At 39.5% G+C, this 23,528-nt stretch overlaps 1 protein-coding gene across 3 annotated transcripts in view; it reads right to left on the bottom strand.

The window, feature by feature from the left end:
- Positions 1 to 21,960, bottom strand: part of LOC146681495 (sodium-driven chloride bicarbonate exchanger-like) — a 58,950-nt gene extending 36,990 nt beyond the window's left edge. For 2 of the 3 annotated variants that reach the window (XM_085449778.1, XM_085449779.1), the window contains exons 1-2: positions 21,558 to 21,956; positions 20,002 to 20,031 (exon numbers count right to left, since the gene is read on the bottom strand). In XM_085449778.1, the coding sequence (XP_085305904.1) occupies positions 20,002 to 20,031; positions 21,558 to 21,605 (78 nt within the window). In that variant the 5' untranslated portion in view covers positions 21,606 to 21,956. Of the gene's footprint in view, positions 1 to 20,001; positions 20,032 to 21,557 lie in introns of all 3 variants that reach the window. The other variant, XM_085449780.1, reaches the window with a different exon arrangement.
- Positions 21,961 to 23,528: the final 1,568 nt, after the last annotated feature.

Genomic DNA, 23,528 nt, shown 5'->3' with positions numbered 1-23,528 from the left:
TGTGCATCTATATTAATTACCTATTACTGAAAACCAGAGAGAAATATAATAACTAGAAACAATGAGTTCCACCCTACTGTCCTGACTGCTTCACTCCTGTATTTTCTCTCATTTCCACACAGAATAAATGATGTAATAAACAATATCAAATGAGGACTTTTGTTTTTTTCTGTCCCAAACAAAGCTTTACTCTGTTTAATATAACAGCTGAGCCAGAATCTCCTGCCTGCAGGTCCCTGCTTCTATTTTTGGACAACGGTATTTCTGGCGTATGTTACTGACCCCAGACCAGCACACACAGCTACATCCCAGCTCACCAATCTGGGTTGAGATTAATCTGCCAGCAGGATAAAGCCTTGTCTTTGACCATGGGATCAGTGATTGAGGGCCCTGCACTGTGGGTAGAATTAAATCAGCTGGTTCTCAGTTAATGCGCTGGTCAGTGACAGAGGCTTCAGGGGGAACAGGGGCAGGACTCACGTGATCAAGACTCTAGAAGAGATGGAGGAGGGGTAGATATGGTATGATGAACAGAGACACTTGAATTTAACCTGAACAGATAGTATATCTATAGCTGTTCACCTTGTAGCTTTTTTTCCCTTTACAGCTTATTAGTTTTATTGTAGTTTTAGATGCACTAGTTATTATATGTGAAAGAAATAGTATGAACAAATTGTACTGGATATGCGGCACATATGCACAAAGCAGTGTTAAAATAGGAAGAAACAGCAGCACACAGGAGGAAAGATGAAAAAACCATCAGGCCTGGACACAAAGAGAGCATGAGAGGGGGTTTTGATGCCTCACAGTGTGAAGTCTTCATGTGCAAGCATGTGCGCAGTGATGTTAAGCCAAGCGTTACAACCTTCAGGAGGAAGGTTTGACATTGTACTTCATCTGTTTTGATTCAATCTACAGTATGTTCTGTAGATGTACAGCAAAAAAAAACCCTCATTCCCTCACAAGCATAGATGTTCTTGTCCAAAAATATTCTTTCTCAGTTATGTTTGTGGTTTAGTTTCTCATGCTGTGATATATTTATCTTTATTTTTGTTCTATATTAAGGCCGGAGGTTGCTAGAACGTCTATGTTCAACTACAATATGTAGATATCTATGCTATGCTCAAAACATGCATTCACAATAAAAGCTTCATTAAGAAATGAAGAAATGTCTTCTTTTAGTACATCAGGACTTCATTAGTCAAAAGATATAGACCAAAAACAAATATCCATTACAGAGGACATAAATGAATAGGCTGGTTCTCAGGAGGTTATAGTATATCAAGTGGACAACTAGTAGAAAGTCAGGGTCTGCAGCACCAAATCATTAATGGTACGATCACACTATGGAAAACAGTGTTTGAAGACCCACGGCACAATGGGGTCTTCAAACGCTTCAAACAATGGGGGTCTTATTGCCACTTTGTTCAATAAACTTGTGATCTTGTAGCCTTTGAAATGGTTTATTTATGGTGGGAAGAAGGTGTGTGACCAACTCTGATGCAGAAGCACAGTGATCAAATTACAATAAGACAGTCTACTATCAGTGTTCATTAATTTACGATTGATCCACGTCAATTTGGCAATTATATGCAATGTGTGATAAATCCATGAAAACCACAAATCTGTTACTGTCTACATTCAGTGCCCAGCCAGAACCTCATAGATTTGACCCAGAAATTGAGAAATTCCTCCACAAATAGTGGCATAGTTGATGTAGGATGGAAATCTAATAGTAAAATGGCTCTGCAACCTTGCAACTGATGAGTTGAACTCCAGACTAACTCGGGTTGATATCAATGTGTTGGCCATCTGTTTGCATTAGACAGCAGTTCCCCAGTCTGTCTGAAATTGACTGCAGTCGGTCTGAGTTGCATTGCAATTGTTTGGATAGAAGCTTGTTTCCCCCACCAAGTGACCTGTACAACTTTAATGGAGAGAGAATCAGATTATCAGCAAAAACTAGTTACATAATTGTTATAAATTGATTTGCATGACACTGAATGAAATAAGTATTTGATCCCCAAGCGAAACATCACTTAGCACTTGGTGGAGAAACTATTGGTGGCAAGCACAGCAGTAAAACGTTTCTTATAGTTGGTCAACAGGTTTGCTCACGTCTCAGGAGGGATTTTGGTCCACTTCTCTGTAAAGAAGAGCAGGCCAAAATCGCCAAAATCCAGAGGTAATTAAAACACACAGAAACACTACATTGCTCTTGCTGTTGTCTTGTAACTGATACTTGTGGCCAGGATTCGTTAGGGGGGGTCGGATGGGTTTCCCTCTCTCCGGTCAACACGTTCCTGCCTCTGCTAAATGTTTATTCCCAGTGGGGATAAAAGTTTATGCAAGTTTATTATCTGGAAACAGTGTACAGTTTCACAAATTATATCCTGCTTGTGGCCACAGTAGATTGTGGTTTAGAAAAAAACATTATAAAGTTGCACTTTAATACATAAATAGGCAGCTTATTTTAGCGGACACTGTGTAAAATATCAGTAAAGACAGATGACGGATGATACAATGATATGAAAATCTCATAAATCTGTGTTTTATTTACAACAGAAAACAGAAAAGTGAATGGTTATACAGAAAATGAATCTTTTAAAGCATTAGCTCCTTCTTGAATTTAATGGCAGCAATATGTCTCAAAAAATTAGGACAGAGTCATGTCCTAATGTAATGTAAATTAGTACAAACCTGTGAGTGTGCACGCAAGAATGTTTGTGTTCCCAGAACCTTTGCTCATTCAATTGGGTTGAAGACAAGTTTCATCCTTGGATTTATGTCTTTATTTTTAATTTTTTTTTTTTCTCTGGGATTAGGACCCAATCTAATGCTAGCAATGGAGCTAGCACATAACTAGCTCATTTGGCAGATTGACAAAGAGAGAGAGAGACCACAAATTTGAGCTGTAGAATTTGAGGAGAGTACATGAATTTATTTTATTCTGGGAGCTATGAAGAATAAAGACTTTCTAACATATTGCTGGTTAAAAGTGTTTGTTTAGAGACGTTGATGGGTGCTACTACCTCCCAGTAGCAGCACCCTTTAGGAACCATAGCCTGCAGTCAGAGAGTGAAGCGCTCTGTTAGGATTATAAGGTGATAAAGCATGAGGTTAGAGCTGGATCACATGACCCTGAATCCTCCCTTAGTTATGCTGCAAAAGGTCTAGGTTGCTGGGGGATTCCCATGATGCACTGAGTGTTTATGTGTTTCTACACCACTCTGTATTTAATTTTAATTTTAAGTTTGTCCTGTCTTCTTCCCCCAGTCGGCGGTAGCAGATGGCCGCCTTTACCTGAGTCTGGTTCTGCCAGAGGATTTTTCCTGTTAAAATTGAGTTCTTCCTTCCCACTGTTGCCAAAGTGCTTGCTCAAAGGAGGTCATCTGACTGTTGGGAGATTTTCTATGTTTTCTCTGTAGTATTGTCTTTACCTTATAATATAAAGCACCCTGAGTCAACTGTTGTTGTGATCTAGCGTTACAAAAATAAAACTGCATTGAATTGAAGGTAGTATGAGGGTCTTTAAGATTAGGTTGGACCTGATTACAACAGGGAGCCAGAGAAGAAAAGCTAATAAGGGTTTCAGTCCCATTTAGTACTCTCGCTGCAACGTTCTGGATCAGCTGAAGGCGTATTAGATTGTTTTTAGCAAGAAATTCGAGGTCATCCAGGCCTATAGTCTGTCATGTCTTTTAGATGTGCCTGTAGTTTAGTTGATTTGTATCATCCTGTTTCATTGATGAATAAAGTTGGGTGTCAGCAATGAAAATGTAGGCATTGATTTTTTAATAATAGTATAACTAAGAGAAGTATGAATAATGTGAAAGTATTGGTCCCAACACATAACTCTGTTTGCCTAAATCTTGTGTGTGGAAAAAGGTTTCCATTTACATGCACAAATTGAAATCAGTCAGATAGATAAGAATCAGACTACTGCAACAAACATCCTTGAAATACTAACAGTGTGTTTTACTCTCTCAGCTACATCGAATGCTGCACTGAGGTCTAGCGGGATAAGCACAGAAGATGATTAATAACCTTTACTAATACTGTTTCTGTGCTATGGTGCACTCTAAATCCTGACTAAAACTCTTCAAGTAAACCATTTCTTCGCAAAAAAATGGAATCTTTTAAGAATTTTTGAAATAAGTCCTAGCATAAAGTCAAACAAACAAAACAATATTCCTTTCACATTCACCTACTGAGTGATACCAACTAAAACTTCAGCTTTAATCATCGATAAGGCATTTAGTGTTTGTGTATCTTTGCTATGAGTCTAAAAGATAACCCAGCCAACACTAAAATGTGACCTGTTTGAACTCAAAGGATGCTAACTGAACATCCTGCTTCAAAAACACAACTCTTACAATTGTGCTTTCCCACATTTTACTGTTTCAGCTAAACATTTCCTCTTACCCATTTTTGGTGTAATACGTTCAAAAGTAAGACATAATCACATTGCAGTTAGAGTTATGCCATACCTGCGAAACAAAGTTTCTTAAGTTATCTGCACAACAGGTGGCTAGCGGATTTTTCTCTTAGCAGCTAATCTACAAACAGCTGATTAAAGTTCTTGTGCAGGAAGGAGGAAAATATCAGAGTTTAGGTTTGGACATTTCATTTCATTTTCATTCCATAAAAGAAGAAGAGTGCAAACTACATCCAGAAACAACTGCATTATAGTGCTAACACAACATTGGCTCTTTGTAAGCATCTGAACAGACGGCATGCTAACACAAGGCTAGCAAAAAACCCAGAGTGATGTTAAAGCAGAGTAAATGGTAATGTCACCCAACAGCCAAAAGCCTGACCTCCAATAGGCAGTAATCAGGCTTATAGCATTGTAACTTCCATTTCTACATGTGCATGTTTCTAAAGTAGAATAACTGTATCAATCGTCAACTCTCCTAGTTGGTTTTCAATTTTGCTTTTTGTTGTCAGTTTTGTGTTCATACGTAACACTAAAAGAAGGAACATATGTGTCCTCATTACGACAGGCATTAGTTTCAGTGTGTGAGACTATAGCTATAATATGAATCAGTGCTCTTAATTGATAACGTTGTGATTTTAATTATTTTATAGATGAATACTAATTTTATTTGAATCATAAACCCTGGACTTGTGTTATCTCAAATGTGTTTCTCTGCACAAATTCGATGAAAATGCAATCACCTTTTTATATATAAAGAAGTTAAGCTGGGATGTGGCTAACATTTTTCAATGTTGAAATTCAGCCATGTTTTTATTGAAGCCACTTTTAAAAGAAAAGTCAATTGTGAAAGCTACAGCAAAAAAAAAAAAAAATCCTCAGGATGACAAGCATCTAATTTCACCACACTGGAAAGATGAAAATTACTTTCAAGGAAATCCTTTAAATGTTCACAATACAGTACCTCCTGCATTTAGAATTTTAACAGTTTGCTTAATTAAAATAAAAGCAAATTTTTTCATCCTCACATTGTAAACTGTGTACCAGCACACAGAAATGAAAATATAGAGTGAAACAGGCATAAAATCATCAAATGCAACATAGCTGATACTCCAATCACAATATCTTTGAGGGTTTAACTAGTTACAAAACAACAAAGAAGATATCTTTAAATGTCAGTGTTAGATATGTCTGGGAGCTTATATTCCACATTCTTGGCCAGAATAAATCAGATCCTATTGATTCTCACAAGCTCATTTCCAGGAATCTGTGTACACTACCACATCGCTCTCTGGAAAGTAGTATGTGACCTCATTACTGAATTCTTCAGGGATCTTTCCTGATATGTTCACAACAGTAGAGATGATTTACATTAATTTACCTTATGATCTAGGACAAGAGGAGTACTAAAAATCATATTAGCCAGCTGGGAGCACGAACTGGCTGTTAATGTGAATCTGCTTTAGTCGACTTTCCACATGTGTTGTGAAATAGAGTGATTGTATAGGTGGTAGCTAGCCAAGACAGATTATCAGTGGCTGCACAAGCACTGCGATTGGCCAACAGCTTCTGTTGTCATGGTTTTCATCCCTACAGATGGCCATGGTTACTGTGGCAATGACAGCAGGCTCAGCATCAGCAGCCTTCCTTGGAAAAATATGCAAGGAATACTTGGAACATTCCTGCTTTCTAGCTTGCTGTAAACACAGGGGTTCCAGGGGCATTAGGTGTGGATGAGGCTGAGACTTAAGCTGTTTGGATTTGAGCTAGCAGTGGTAAAAGCATTCAGCATTCTGTAAACACACACACAAAGACAGAGGCAACTCTATATATCTGACATAGTACTCCAGCTAAAACAAATCCAGCATTCCTGGCTTTTGTTCACCCATTTCTCTATCAGAGATTACTAGGGTCAGTACAGCAGGTTTAAGCTCCTGTCTTTCCCCTGAATGGCAGCCACATCTGTCAGCCTCCTCAGGACCTTTTGCGTGCACATCAGCACAACCGGTCCTTTCTGCACCACAGGAACCAAACATGCTATTAACTATACATGCAGTAGGAAAAATACAAACCTTAGTCCAGCTATTGTTTTTAAGTTACTGGTTATCTTCAATATTATAACAACAGGGTATACAAATCAAAAGTCAACTAACTCAGTGAGAGCTAACTGCTTGAATTGCAAGTAATGCTTTGAATAAACTCAGAAACAACATCAAAGAAGCCTACCTGATAAATAAATCCTTTATTGAGGTCCACTGAGAGCATGGTGCACCTCTTGAAACGTTGGGGCAGGATGCCCGCTAACTCTCCTTGTGCTTGCGGCAATAGTAAGATAAGAGGCTAAGGCTAAGGGCCTGAGCCCCACTCAGCTCAGGATGACTATGACTGTTGTAAGAGGACTCAGAGAGAATAACAGAGGCAGACAGCTTGTTTGTCTGTGCATCTCAGTCAAACCCTCGCCTCTCTTCTCAGCCACTCTTTTCAGCTGCTCTTCCCATGCTTTAAAAAGGCAGCAACCTTATTCCAAAAAGCTCAGCGAACACAACTTAAAAACAAAAGCAGAGACTTCAGCACCGCGCCAGCTCTCCCTGTGCCTCTTCCACTGCCTCCGACGCCTTTCATCCAGGGTAACATCAAATGTTTCTGACAAGCGTCCATCCGCCAATCCCCCCAGAGAGATTAGCGCTCTGACATCACCAGTGCTGTGCTGTGCAGAGTTCTACTGCTGAGCATCCAAGCTCTGTTGTTCTATTACCTAAATCATAGGTCGCAAGGGCTCTAAAAACACTATCCTCAGAAAGGAGCTTCACACAGTTACGGGTCAACACATACATCTAGCAGAGGACGTAAGAGGCAGGGTGGAGCGTTGCAGTTTCATTATGCACAGTAGTGTATGTATGACCTACCTGAGGCAAAGAAGCTGCTCTCTGGCTCTAGTGCATTGTCAGCAAAACTGTGATCTGCTAAAAGCAGATCCTAAAGGAACAAGCAAATATTCCTGCTGCGCTGCCGGAGACCACTGTGAAATTACAGTAGTGCTGCCTTTGTGGTTTGTGTCAGCTGATACTTCTGAAGGATTTCATTAACAGAAAAAGCACTTATCATTGAAACATTTATAAGTGAAGATCAGACAGCCATATTACAATTATAGTATGCAATCTAATTTTCCATAAGCCTGCCTCTCCTCATCCATCCATCTGTCTCTCATCTTGCTTTGATGTAGTTACTTATCTAAGGTGGAAAAAAAAATTTTCTTGTTTGTTTGTTTGTTTTGTTTTTGCTTTGTTTTATTATTTGCTTCGAGCCCTGTGTACAGGAGCTGCATGCAAAGAGATCTTTTGTTAAAAGGGTTGGCGTAATAAGCAAATGCTTCAGCCAATACCTTTTGATTAGCCTTGTCTCATGCTTTCTTGCTTTGTGGTAGATCTTTGTTCTGTCTTCACTGAGATATTTGAATGCTAATCAATAAAATCAAAATCAAATCAAAATCATCTTCTCCAACCAGCTCTGCATCCTCTTCTTCTGCCTACCTCCATGCTCTCATCATCCTCCTCTCCACTGACACTGCTATAATTAACCATGGAAAGGAGTGCAGCCAGTCTGGGCTGCTAGCTGAGGTGGGGAGGCTTCCTCCCTGCCTGCCAGTTTTGCACAGTTAGATCACTAAGTCGAGCACAGATTTCACACAGATAACAACGTTCTCAATAGAACAAACCCCGGCAACTCCAGCAAGCTTCCTCCATCTGTTCTCACTGATCTTCTCCAGCTTAAACTGGACAAATTGGCAGAAAGCCTGCTGTTATGTCAGGGTTGTACAGCAATTAGCAGAGGTGGGACCAAGTCATTGTCTTGCAAGTCTCAAGTAAGTCTCAAGTCTTTATCCTCAAGTCTCAAGTCAAGTCTCAAGTAATGTCAGGCAAGTCAGAGTCGAGTCTCAAGTCACTGGTGTAAAAGTCCGAGTCAAGTCACAAGTCTGAAACTTTGAATTTCAAGTCCTTTCGAGTCTTTAAAAAAAAAAACGAAAAAATAATGTTGCAGTTATGCTAAATGTAAATATTAGACCATTTAATTTTAAAATCTGTGTTTTTCTCAACACATGACAAAATAGTGAACTTAGAAAATATACACAAATTGTGAAATTGCACCTCTTTAAAATGCAGCTCAATTAAACCTAGCTCCAAGAATAATTTTCACCGACAGTTCTGAGATACGCTGCATGTTATTCTTGGATGCGGTTGTAGGACCAGCTTTAAAATCGCATGACAAAAATATCATACACATTAAAAAAAAACTGTATCACCAACGTAGCCTGGACAACATTTGCTAGTTAGATGAAGTCAGCTATCTCATCTTAGCATATTTATTTCAATTCAATTCAATCTTTTTTTTTTTTTTTTATAAATTTTATTTTCAGTCACAGCAGCATGTTAACAACAAAACATTGAACATACAGTAGTTTGCTGTTCAGTATTTACAATACCCCAAAAGATAACAGAAATAGAGAAGGAAAAAACAAACAAACAAACCAAAGAAACCCCTACAAAACAACAAAAAACAAACAAACAACAACAAACAAATAGAAAAATAAAATGTATAAGGGACATTCAGCGTACAGTTAGCTATGATAGCGATATAGAGATATGGTATCTGGTCATGATAAGGTGGTCATTTTAAATGTTTCCATGTACATCAAGAATGGCTGCCATGCCCTAAGAAATTTGGTGGTTGAACCTGCCAGTGTATATCTCATCTTTTCTAAATGTAAAAACCTCATGAGCTCCGCAAGCCACTGTTCATGTGTGGGAGGAGCTTCCTGCTTCCATCTTAAAAGTATAAGGCGCCTTGCGATAAGTGAAGCAAAGGCAATAGAATTCGAATAGCATTTTGGCAAAGTGATGTCTTGAGGTATCACCCCAAAGATAGCCGTTAGAGCAGAAGGCTCATATTTAACGTTATACATCTCTGACAGAGTGTTAAATATAGACACCCAATAGGTATGAAGATTGGGGCATGTCCAAAAGGTATGAAGGAGCGAACCTGTTTCTGCTTTACATCTGTTACACAGAGGGTCAGCTCCTGGATAGAACTTGGCTAACTTTTCCTTGGAGATATGTAATCGGTGTAGGACCTTAAATTGAAGGAGCCCATGCCTGGCACATATCGAAGAAGAGTGTACCCTCTGGAGAAAAGATTGCCAGAGCTCATCTGTTATAGTCATCCCAAGGTCTTTCTCCCACTGTGCTTTAAGGATGAAGAGAGAAGGAGATTGAAGATCTAATAGTATAGCATAGATTTCTTTAATCGCCCCTCTCTTATGAACGTTTATATTAATAATTTTATCCAAAGAAGTTTCCTCAGATAGTTCCGGAAATGAAGGAAATCGACTCTTTACAAAGTGACGAATTTGTAAATAGCGGAAAAAATGTTGCCGAGGAACATTAAACTGCTTCAGGAGCTGCGTGAATGAGGCAAAAATCCCATCTACAAAAAGGTCTTTGATATTTCTAAGGCCATTACTTTCCCATATTTTAAAGGCAGAGTCCATCATGGAGGGTGGGAACATATGGTTTGAGCAGATAGGTGCTTTAATTGACATTAAGTGTAACCCCAACCTTTTCCTACATTGCACCCAGATTCTGAGCGAGTCATACAACAAAGGGTTACGTTTATAGGTGTATAGTTCTAATGGGAGAGCTGAACTCAACAAAGCTGATAGGCAAATTTTGCCACAATTGGATGACTCAATTTGGAGCCAAGCTGGAGTCTCTGTAGTAACATTACTCATCCAGTACAGCATATTACGAATATTTGCTGCCCAATAATAAGACTGAAAGTTTGGCAAGGCTAATCCACCCATTGGCCTAGTCCTCTGCATGAAATCTTTACGAATTCGTGGACTTTTGCCATTCCAAATAAATGCAGAGATATGCTTATTCAGTGTTATAAAATACTTATTGGGTAAGTAGCATGGGATACATTGAAATAAGTAAAGGAACTTGGGAAGTATGTTCATTTTGATAGAATTGACGCGGCCAATTAATGACAGTGGTAAATTGTTCCACCTCTGAAGATCTGTCTCAGTATTTTTAAGCAGTGGGACAAAGTTTCTTTCATAAAGATCTTTGTATGAGTGGGTAACCTTAACCCCCAGGTAGGTCACATACCCTGATTTAACGCTAAATTGAAAACCTGAAAATGAAATCTTTCTGGCTATAGAGTTGACACAGAGAAGTTCACTTTTATGCAGATTTAACTTGTAACCTGAAATATTACCAAAACATTCAAAAATGGCAAGAGCACGGGGAAGAGAGCATAAAGGCTCTGACATATACAGCAGGAGGTCGTCAGCATATAAGGATATTTTGTGCTCCTGGTCACCTCTGAAGATGCCCTTAATGCAACTGTCAGCTCGCAGTTTAATCGCCAGTGGTTCAATTGATAATGCAAAAAGAAGAGGGGATAAGGGACAACCTTGTCTCGTACCACGGAGAAGTGGGAAATAAGAAGAGAATAATGAATTTGTTCTAACACGTGCCATAGGTGAGGAGTAAAGTAACTGAATCCATGAAATGAAATTAGGGCCAAATCCAAATTTATGCAGAGTATAAAACAGATAATCCCACTCCACCCGGTCAAATGCCTTCTCAGCATCGAGTAATAAGGCAATTTCAGGGGTTGTAGTTGACTTGGTGTGTAATATGTTCAAAACCCTGCGCAGGTTGAAAAAACCATGCCTACCCTTCACGAAACCTGTCTGATCTGGAGAAATTAACAATGGTAGATGTTGTTCTAGCCTGAGAGCAAGTGTTTTTGACAGTATTTTTAAATCTACATTTAAGAGTGATATAGGACGATATGATGAACACTCTAATGGATCTTTATAATTCAATTCAATCTTAATTGGCAGACTTCATGTCCATAAAAACAAGACAAAAAAAAAAACAAAAACACACACACACACACAACACTCCCCCCCCCCCCCCCCAACACAAGGTATACACCATTAAATATATATATGTATATAAATAAGTATCTAAAACATTTGTAAAAACATAAAACCATAATATACATAAAACACAATTACTTAAAATAAATCAATAAATACACAAACACTTTAACCAGTGCTTTCTGAGACTGGATGAGTAACGGGAACCACTCAGTGTCGGATCTGTGAGTGCTAAAATTATACTGTTACTCGAACCATCCAGTCGTTCTCTAAAATTGAACATTAGCTTCCTTAAAAGTGCTTTAAAAGTCCAAACACCCACAGCTACAAACATCTGGCTGGCACTACCACTTCTAGGTATCCTGCAAAGGATTCTCATCGCATCATTATATGCAACATGCAGCTTCTGCATGCTACATTGTTTGTAGGATGACCACAAGGGGGCAGTATATAGCGGTGTGCAATACGCTTTAAACAAAGCCACTTTAACTGGAAGTGAACAAAAGCTGAATTTGCGTGCAATAGTATTTGCCTGCACATAGAGCTTACACCGTTGTCTGTATATGTCATCATCATCATTCATTTGCTCAGTAATAAAGTGACCGAGGTATTTCACCTTTTTATGAACTTCAAGAGTTTTTTGTGCCAGTTTAAACAAAGGGAAATTTAGCTGTTTATCCTGCTTGGTTCTACATATCAAAACAGCACTTTTAGCAGCATTGTACTCAATGTCATATTGCACACCATATTCCGTACAGACATTAAGAAGATCCTGTAACCCAGCACTGCTTGGACTAAAAACAACCAGGTCATCTGCATACATGAGATGATTTATCAGTGCTTTACCTAATATACACCCAGTGTTACAGGCTCTCAGTTGTATGGACAAATCATCAACATACAAATTAAATAAAATTGGAGACAAAATCCCACCCCGTCTAACACCATTGCTGACACCAAAGGGGGCAGAAATACTGCTTCCCCATTTAACCTGCATGTTCTGATGAGCGTACCAGTAAGAGAGAATCCTCACGATGTACTGAGGAACTCCCCATCTCTTCATTTTATCAAAAAGTTTTCTGTGGTTCACTCGATCAAAAGCCTTAGAGGCATCAATGAAAGACATGAGGACAGATGAATTTTTAGCCCTGTACAAACTGACTATTTCCTTGAGTGCATATATGCACATGTCAGTGCCGTGCTTTGAAGCCAAACTGATTATCCAGAGAAGAGATGAACACACTAACTCTGTCAAACAAGATTCTTTCTAACACCTTAGATAAAATACTGGCTAGTGCAATTGGCCTGTAATTATCCAAGCAGCTCACTTTTGCAGCTTTGTCCTTCATAACTGGTACCAGTAAAATACACAGCATTGAGTCTGGTAATATGCCATGAATCATAAACCCAGTGAAACAGAGTGCTAAAAGAGGAGCTAGCCTTACACTAGCATGTTTTAAATGTTCTGCAGTGATGTGATCCAAACCAGAGGATTTATTATCAGACAACCTATGAATGGCTTCATATACTTCATGTGTCCTTACACTTATTGTGTCATTACTCATGTCAAGATTGTCCTCATATGGTTCACTTTTTATACAGTTAAACAATGCACTGTAATGCTGTCTCCATAACGATGCAATGTTATCTGCCCCAGAAACACCTTCAACAGTTGATGGTAGAGATGGTTTACAGTTATTAAGAGCTTTCACCTCTTTCCAAAAATCTGCCGTATTATTACACAGCATTTTCCTGGCCAAAGAATCTGCTCTTAGCATTTGCTCATTTTTAGTTATAAAGCGAATAGCGTACTTATATCTGGCATTCGCACATTTTTTCTGTTCAAATTCTGGGCCTTGTTTAGGTCTTCCAGCCATGGCCCAACATTTATAAGCTATGCGAGCTTCATCATGGTACATGGATACATGTTCTTTCCAGCCAGGTCTGATGTTAGGTTTCTTATGCTTATATTGTTTATCAAGCAGTGTGCCACTTTTATACAGAGCAGTCACTATATCATCATACATGGAGCAGAGTAAATGTTTATGCACAGCATTCTTACAGTTGACATCTTTGCACAAAATAGCTTCTTTATTTATATGCATATTAATAATCATACGGTTCTTGGAGTGAGTGCATACACTCATGAAGTTTAGTAACTTCCGGTCACTGCAACAAGTCCAGGTACAGTTTACCGACGGATGGGTGCAGGACCTTGAAATGCACCGTGTAGAACGAAAGACCATCGTACGTATCATAAGTTTACCAATCTCACAAATCGTCGTCATAAATACACATTCCTTAACCGTTTATTAATATAACCTTTGAGCTCAACGGTAATTAATTAGTAGTGGAAATAATTTCTGGTTCATCACAGAAATGTAGCAGTGACAACAATACTGTATGCTGTAATCGCACTGGACAATTAGTGATACAAAACAACTGTTTTATCCTGTGAATAAACGTATATGTTTTTGTCAATGTACCATAATAACATAAGCGAAACGCAATATTGTGTCAGGACAATTCACTATTTATGCACAATAAATAAAGGAGCATAGCGCGACAATTTCTGTTCAGCGCCAGACTTGCTTGTAACCTATATCACCAATTATGTTATGAAAATGACGTATTAAGTACTAAAAAACACTGACCTTCGTGTAAATGCTTGGAGCAGACTAACCTGTGAGCTGGAGTGTTCTGGGACGTTATATTTGATCTTTGAATGGCTGCAATCCAGGCCATCCGTCGCGTCTTTGTTACTTCGGAAACATGGCTCGAACAATTTCTCTTCAACGACGTAATCCGATAACAACCGATCTCTTTACCCGTCGGCTTCCCGTGGCTGTCATGCGACCGGCTATTGCAGTTAATAATACAACAGCTTCTTGACATTTTTGTGTTTCTTTTTATCGCTGTATAACTGATTTTAATTGAAAGCCTGCGTGCGCTAGTACCGCTTGCCACGAGTTCCCAGAATCCTTTGCGGGTCTACCCGTGAATGACGTCACATTTTCAATCTCTATATAATATGCATGTTAAATTTTATATTTGGGGTAAAATATCAAGTCTTTTCAAGTAAACCGGTTCAAGTCCAATTCAAGTCCCAAGTCATTGGTGTAAAAGTCCAAGTCAAGTCACAAGTCTTAGAACATTTTTTCAAGTCAAGTCTAAAGTCATAAAATTAATGACTCGAGTCTGACTCGAGTCCAAGTCATGTGACTCGAGTCCACACCTCTGGCAATTAGAGCTGTGCAGTCAAGTTCACATCCAAAACAAAATAATGGTCATTTGAATTGGAGTCAAGTTGATAATAGGTAAAGGAAAATAAATATATTTATCTATAAAGAAACAGATAAATGTGCAAAGACAACAACAATGATACATCTCTGCTTTACAATACTGTCAACCAGTACTGGCCAATCACAGACACGGTCACTTATAGCCAAATATAACCTTATTACAACAACACATGATGTATTATACCATCTCGTTTTTTATTTAACAATTAAGCCAAATAAAGAAGCAGTGTGTGAAAACTTCAGCAGACACAGTTGCAACATTCAATGAATTTCATTCACTTCTAATCCCCACTTGGTTTAAATACCTGGAACTCTCCACCTTTTGGTTTTACGACTGAAGTCTCTTGGATGCGAGGTAATATGTCCTCGAAAAAAACTTAAAGAAGTCCAGTCACCTTCTTGTCAAGCTTTTACGAATACGGGACGAATACGGGACCTGGATTATTAAAAACCTACATACTTTAGGAGGTAGAGCAGCTCAATTACTAAATGGAAGTTTGGTGGTTTGAAAAAGGTGCATGTATAAATGAATGAATCAAGCAAGTTGGAGTGCTCAAGTACAGCAGAAAGGTGCTATATAAGAACCAGTCCATTTACCATTCAGTCATCTCTTCACCACTGGGCTTGACAACTGGTATAAGGAGTTTGTGCTGATGTTTTGTGTTTGGCACTGTTTATTATAGCCAAATATCTCCACTTTGGCCTTCACTGTCCAAAAAATATTGTTTGGGCTGAAGTCGCATGTCTTGTGATGTGTTCAGATAGAGCTTTGCGCACCGAAGATGCGGTCACGCACTTTTTCTAAATCTTTTTCTAACTGTACGGTTGTGAACATTTCATATGTGAGTCCCCAACTGAGGCCTTTAAATTCTGAGATGTAGCTTTTGGGTTTTTTGCCAATCGCTGAGGATTCGATGGTATGACATGAATTCGCTAGGCTGTCCACGCCTGGGAGTATAAGCAAGTGTACTGCATGTTTTCCAGTTGTGCATAACCTTTCTCACTGTAGACTGATTGCCCTTGAATTGTTTGGAAATGACCATATAATTATTTCTATATCATTACATTGTTTCTCTGTCAATGTGGTTCAAAGTCCTTAGCACTGTCTGCCACACATGTAGCAGTGTACTGTCATGGTCCAGCCTCCGTGTCTGCATCCTCGTCTGATCCAGCCTCCATGTCTGCATCCTCGTCTGATCCAGCCTCCGTGTCTGCATCCTCGTCTGGTCCAGCCTCCGGGTCATCATCCTCACCTGCAGCAGCAGCCTCATCATCATCCCCGCCTGCAGCAGCAGCCTCGTCAGCATCAGCATCGTCCGTGCCTGCAGCGTCAGCCTCATCCGCGCCTGCAGCATCAGCATCAGCTTTGTCCAGGCCTGGGCTAGCTTCAGCTTCATTGGCTTCCGCAGCTGCCACGCTTCCGCCCGGTCCTGCCTCGCCCGGTCCTGCCTCGCCCGGTCCTGCCTCGCCCGGTCCTGCCTCGCCCGGTCCTGCCTCTGTGTCTTCATCCGCACCCGCAGCAGCAGTTTCATCCTCATACTCGCCTGCAGCAGCAGCTTCAGCTTCACCCGCTTCGCTTGGTCCAGCCTCTGCTTCAGCTTCACCCGCTTCGCTTGGTCCAGCCTCTGCTTCAGCTTCACCCGCTTAGCCTGGTCCAGCCTCTGCTTCAGATTCACCCATTTCACCTGGTCCAGCCTCTGCTTCAGCTTCACCAGCTTCGCCTGGTCCAGCCTCTGCTTCAGCTTCACCCGCTTCGCCTGGTCCAGCCTCTGCTTCAGCTTCATCCGCTTCGCTTGGTCCAGCTTCAGCTTCGCCTGGTCCAGCTTCGGCTTCGCCTCCGCCTGGTCCAGCTTCCGCTTCAGCTTCAACTTCGCCTTCGGCCTCCGGCCTGCCTTCATCTGCCTCGCCGCCGTTGCCGTCCGCACGGTCGACCCCCTGAACTGTTTGCCCCTTGCCACCATTGCCGTCCGCACGGTCGGCCCCCTTAATTATTGATGGACTCTACGCACGTTTTGTTTTTGGACTCGGTCCCTCCGTCCTGGACCTCCCACCGCCCACCCTGGCTCGGTGGTCTGTTTATGTTTTGGGGCTGTCAGGGGCCAGCCCTTGAGGGGGGGGGGGGGGGGGGTACTGTCATGGTCCTGGGTTGGTGACCCAGCGCTTTAAGTTTATTATTATCATTTTCTAGTTTATTCTGATTTTATATTAGTTCTTTGGGTTTGTTCGTCGTGTTTATTATCCCTACCTGTGTCTTCCCTCTGTGCTCTGTTCGGGTCCCCGCGTTTGTGTTGTAAAATAGTCTGTGTGTTTCCTGTTTTACTTTGTAGGTCTGTGTCTCATTATGTCCATGAGTCCAAGCTGTGTGCCTACCTATTCCTCGTTTCCTAATGTGCCTGCCAGTGTATTTTAGTCCTTGTCAGTTAGTTCTTGTTGTCGCGTCGTTAACGGCGGTTCCCCTCTCGTGCTGTGTTTTCTCTCGTGAGTTATATTCTTGGATTTCCGAGTTTAGTTTGTTATTGTTTTGTATTCCTTCCAAGCCTGCATTAAAGCAGAGTTTTTGAGTTCACGTTTTTCCTCTAAGTCCTGCATTTTGGGTCCAATTCCTGCCTGCCACACTGCATTCTTGCACCATATAGAAATAGAATATTGACAACATTGTTACATTTGGCTATGGTAAATATAATAGCTGAAGCTATTTAGATTAGCTTAGGTTAGCTTAGCATAAAATCAGATATTGTCTTCGAAACCAGAAATATTAGCACATTACTGTTCTTACACACTGGCTTTTATACATATTAAAGGTAATGTTTTAATTAGTCGGATATAGCATTATGCTAGCACTTTGGTCATTTACAAGGCTTAATGCTAAACTAAGCTAACTATACATTGAGCTATCCATCCATTTTTTTAAACTTTTGTTTGTTTGTTTTTAATTGGGGTCACAGACTTAACTAACAATTATGTATTGATTCAGGTAAAAAAAAAACATTTAAAAGTATTTCTAGTTGCCCTTTTGGTTTAATGAAGCTGGCTACAAAGAAAGTTTCAATTTTTATATTCTAAGTTAGGCTAAACACATTCTGCTCAATTTAATTTCCAGACACTAGAGTTAGATATTCTCATATCTAAGTGTCATTAGGAATGCTTCTGCTAAACTAAAACTAAAGAAACTAAACTAAAGGAATTAAACTGAAACTATTATCTTTTTGAAATTCCTAAAAGATACGCAAAGTGTTTGAGCCACCCTGATGCCACACTAAAGACTACTTAAAAGGCCAAGTTATGCCAACAACAGTTTATAGCGGCCATCTGCTGGTCGCAGCAGATGGCCGCCGCTCCATGAGCCTGGTTCTGCAAGAGGTTTCTTCCTGTTAAAGAGTTTTTCCTTCCCACCGTTGCCAAAGTGCTTACTGTTGGGTTTTTCTCTGTATGTATTATTGTAGGGTCTACCTTAGAATATAAAATGCCTTAAGGCGACTCTTTTGGTGATTTGTCGCTGTATAAATAAAATTGAACTGAACGGAATTAAAGATGACTGATGCCTCCTGTCAAAAGCAGCATTGTATATAAGGACATTATTAGTTAAAGAATTTTTAAAATAGCCTCTATGATTTAATAAATTTGCTCTGAAATTAAGTTTTGAGTTATTCAAACACTAAGATTTGAGCTTTATCTATTTCTAATGTTACCAAAGTTTTACTTTCCATGTGAAATTATTGTATATACGTGTGAATGATAAATTTGATTTATCTTCCATTCTATCGCAGAGTTTAATTTAGTTACTGTTGTCATTACTTAATAAAACAGGGTTCTAATATTTGTATTTATTCACAATATCTTGTAATGTGAAAGTCATCAAAGTGCCCCTGTCAGTTTAGACAGGGGCACTTTGTACTCAGTCTTGTCCTCAGTTTGGCTCTTGGCCCACAGTTGCATAAACAATATTTTGTCAGAGCAAATAGCATGCACATATCAAACCTATCCTACATGGTTTTTCTTCTCATACTCCTATATTTGGCTCATACTCTCAAAGGCATTTCACAGATATAAAGCCTTCACATAGATTATCTGTTATTATTTATTTTTGTTAACCTATTGTAGATGCCAAATGCAGGTGACGTGTGATTATTGCAACCTAAAATAGTCAACATCTGTTTAGCAAGCAATCTAATTGAAGATCTGAACCAAATACAGCTGCTATATTATTGCAGATTAACAGCTTTTTAACAGCAAAGAATGTGAGAACACCATCTGAGGCATCAGTAAATCTATCTGATCATTTACTTTTAATTACTTCCTATTGTTCTGAGAAGCACAATAGTACCAGTAAAGCAATGCAGGCCTGCATTCAATTTTATAATATCTACTCATTCATTCATTCTGCCTTAGTAAGACAGATTCGTTTGCAGTGTTGAGCTATTTTTTTTACAGTTTCTTATGCAGATGAGGGCTTCCCTCCACCCCCACAAAAAACACAATATTTGCGGTCTCTAACATTTGTTTTTTGTGAAGCTTTAGATTTCCTAAAATTTTCAGTCTTAAGTTGGAAGTCTACTCAACACTTTGCACTGTCACCTCATGGCAAGAACAACACAGTTTGGATGATCTCCCCGAGCATGTGCGGGTTTTCTCTAGTTTTCTTCTCACCGTTGCTTGTGGTGTAGATGCGAGATCAATACAGGACTTAAAATACAGAGAATAGAGTGGTGTATGCATGTATGCATAACAGTGGCTTATAGTATATAGGGTTTAAAATCTTTTTCTAAAACTCTTTACCATTTATTTCAACTGCAAACTCTACACATACACCAAACACAAAATCAACATTAGTACACCCAGCTAACGTTTTGGTGTTGATTGATCATCACTATCCATTCAAGATAGCTGAAATAAAAAATAACAGTGAAACTTATGCAGACATCCAGCATGTTACCTGGCCACCTGCTTGATGTCATTCAATAACTTTTTAGTACTAGGAGGCTTTTTTATCCAAATTTTTGCATGTGATTTTTTTTTCATTAAGACTAAAACAAAGCAAACAAGAAATACTTACAAAGGGGGAAACAATATATTAGACAGTTGTGTAAATCTATTCCCTGCAAGCTAGAATTGTACCCAGCAGTTTTTTCGCTGCTAACACTACTACTACTTTTTCCTACTGAGCTATACAGCCATCCCACACCAGACTGACTCTATAACCTTACAGTACCTGCCTCTTATCAGAAACCAACTGATGACTGAGGGGTTGGAGCAGTCCACTGACCATGCAAAACAATAAGAAAGTCATATAGTTTGCATTATTCTGTGTTACTCACCACTTCTTTAGTTTCTTGGGAACTTTGTTCCTGCAATTAAAAAAAATATATCAGGAAATCACTTAATGGGACAAAAGCAAGACACGCAAGAACATTACTGTCAGCCAAAATGGTCTGTGAAAAACATACCTTAGCACGTAAACTTTGAGTGTAACAACTCAAAGACAGCAGACATTGAAAACCAATAATGCATTTGAATGCAGCGCTTGCTGTTGTAAATTAAACATACTCCCATGCATGACCCTGGAAACCTGGTAACACAGTAGAACGGTACACAATTGTACTGGTTTTTTATAGCCACGTCGTTTGCTGAGAAGTCCCTGAGATTCTCACTATATTAACACCTCACATACTCATACACATCCTGATGAAACCATGACAACACTTGCTATGAGCTATGTAGGAGGAGGGATGGGGAAACAGCAATGAGCTACAATGACAGGGAAACGACTCCACTGCAATGGCACTGCGGGGAAACGGAACATCCCATCCCATACCACATCAGCCCCATCAGGCTTCACTGTACACCATAAGCTGCGGAAAACTAAGTCCTCATGTAACACAGCTACAAATAGAACAAACAATGAGAGTATTGATTTGCCTCTATTTGGTGCTTTTTTTTAAATGGTGAGCACAAAGCAGCATATTTCATATCTCCTCTGGCACTGACAGTGCTTCCAAGGCAGCTGACATGTTTTTTTCTCCACACAGTCTCACCTGAATGTTAATGAGGAGAGGCTGACCGCAGAACCAGGCTGTGCCTTCAAGTGTCTCAGTGTGTTGCATGTGTTTGTTTGTGTGTAACTCTGCCATTGGGTTTGTTAATTTGCTATACTACAGATGCATGTATTCCTCAGTCAATTTTTTTTGTGCTGCATCTCTCTGTCTATAACTGTATTGACAGTAACACCTACACATGAGATAGAATATGATTACTGCACATAAATTCCTGCATGATACAGTCAATTTGCCGAATATGATATTTTCAAGTCATAAAAATCCAGTCTCTCCTGTCTCTGTCTCCTCACTGCTAGGATCAAACACTTTATGCTCATCTCACTGTATCATCTTGAGATGATGTGTACTTAAAGCAACAGCTTGGCAGTAGATTTTCATATAGATAAGAAAACTGGGTCGAGGGGGTAGCCAGCCCATATGATTTCTACACAAGAAGCAAAGAACCCATGAAATACAACTAGCCTCATCACAAATGCCTCCTGTGTGAAGGCGTTTGGATATGAAGGATGTGAACATCTTCTACTCGGATATACATGCAGTGCACAAGGGAACTGCATCCCCTATATATGATGCGCAACATCCATGTTAGTCGTGATATAGTCATGCGTCATATAGCCGGCAAAGCGTCCGAATATTGGTCATTTTGAAGCACGATTATAATGAAAATGAATCATTCATTTATCACGTGCTTGCGCCTGTCTTATTCCAAAGGGGTAAACACTGAGCACCAACAGTACATTATGATTTCAACAAGATTATCAGTTAAATTTTAAAGAACTGAACACAAATACTGCAAGTACGTGAATATTTAGCCTTACCGTTGGCAAGAGCGGCTCCATTTGAGCTCCTTGATCCGTGATGTCCATCTTTTCTTCTCCTTGGCTTCACAACAGGCAAGTCGTGATGCGCTACTCCGCCTCTGTCAAATGCGTCTCGAAAACGAGGATGGCTTTTTGTTGTAGCTGATTTGATGTCTCTTTTCTCCCTCGTATTCACCGGGTGGGTTTGATCAAATGGAGGTAGCAAAGCATTGCCGTCCTGCCCTACATAATTTACGCACGAAGGAGGGAGGTAGTGCTTCCCATTACACGCGCTCACCCCGGGACGCGGCGGTGATGAGCACACAGGCGAGTGAGCATACAGGGATTCATTTGTGAATACATATTTATAGTCATTTGTAGTCGTTAAGACACGCATAACTATGTTCGGCCAAACAGTCTATTGTTTCAATTGGATCTGTGAAAAAAACATTCAATGTATTTCAGTAGGGTGCAGTTTAAATACTGTACTGTACTGCGTGCGTTATTAATATCTAGTTTAACCGCGACAGCAATCAATACAGCAATGGAGCAATGTCTGCTTGTTTGGTGTTACCCATGTGGATTTTCTCAACCACTGCGCCATACACAGGCCCCCTCCACACTGAAAACAGCCGCAGCCATTGTCATTATTTTCTTCTCATTTCAGATATAAACATATAACGCATAATATTACGTCAAATGCCCATTACCACTATCCAGAACGTCTTACACACCGGCTACAGAAATGCTCCGGTCATTCCATCATTATTTCTAGCTGCAGCACGCCATGCTGTGCCTGTGCCGGAGTTCACGTTTGACCAGGATGCCGCTGCAGTGAAGTTTATACCGGGGTGCCCTCCTCTGGTGGCCATAGAAAACCGTTGCAATTAGATTTAGCCTATATTCATAATGCAACTGTTTAATCTCACTTAAGAGTAACACAAGACAATAGCATGAACGTCAGTACTTAAGTACTTACCTAAGTAATCAATATTTAAGTTGATGGTGGCATTTAATGATGATCAGGCTACAGTGAACTGCTTTCTAAGGCCAAACCCATCAACTCTTGGATTCCTTGTCAAACTTTTGCTTGAAGCAGGGGGGAAATTGCCCCCGCCTTTTTATTTTAAGTTTTGCAACTCTTTGAACTACAAGTAAGCAAGCCTGCAGTCTGAGACTGAAATCTATTATTTGGGATATTATGAGTTCTTTAGGCTATGATGGAGTTTGATCATGCATAAATATGGCAGAAAATGAAATAAATTCTATAGGCTGATATAGGTTGAATAAGGAATATGTGGAACTCTCTTCCCCCAGATATAATAAACAGCGGTTCTGTCCAAGTCTGCATATTCACTGTAAACTGATTGTTTGTTTATTTTATCTTCTACTATGTTTTTAATTCTACTAAGCGTCCTTGGGTGTCTTGAAAGGTGGTTTTAAATAAACTGTATTAATATGGAAAACTTTGAGTTTCATCGTAAAAGGTCAGGTCTACCAAGCTGGTTTTGTTTATAGTAAATGATTAAATAAAAATAATAATTTAAGAAGAAAAAAAACAATGAAAGAAAGACGACATATTCATTTTTTTCTCGTATTCAATGATCCTTCCAAATAAGGGGCATATTACTTTTATCTTACCGTTATCTTAACATATGATCGCGTGATGAATAAATAGTAATAGTGAATAGTGAGTATATTTGTCATTACACAGATTATGCATTCAATGCCGAAAAAACTTATTAGGACTTAACATGTCTGAATTTTGACATAACGCCTTAATGGGAACATTAAAATAAGTATGTTTGCACTTTAAGGCATTTTAAGACAAGGTACTGCTATTTGGTCTTTTTTAAAAACGCTACGTTTATGAATTATTGACAGTTTTTGTTCTTTGCCGTAAAGCGGTGTTACCAGAACAGGCCAAACAGAACTTCTTAGATGAGATTCTGTGGTTTAAATATGGATCCTTTTTATTAGTATTAAACT

Source organism: Copadichromis virginalis, linkage group LG23, assembly GCF_057382275.1.
Source record: "Copadichromis virginalis isolate Kocher_CV1m ecotype Utaka linkage group LG23, C_Virginalis_male_GT1.1, whole genome shotgun sequence".
Taxonomy (NCBI): Eukaryota; Metazoa; Chordata; class Actinopteri; order Cichliformes; family Cichlidae; genus Copadichromis; species Copadichromis virginalis.
The sequence above is the reverse complement of the archived record's forward strand: the minus strand, read 5'-3'. Positions and strand labels throughout refer to the sequence as shown.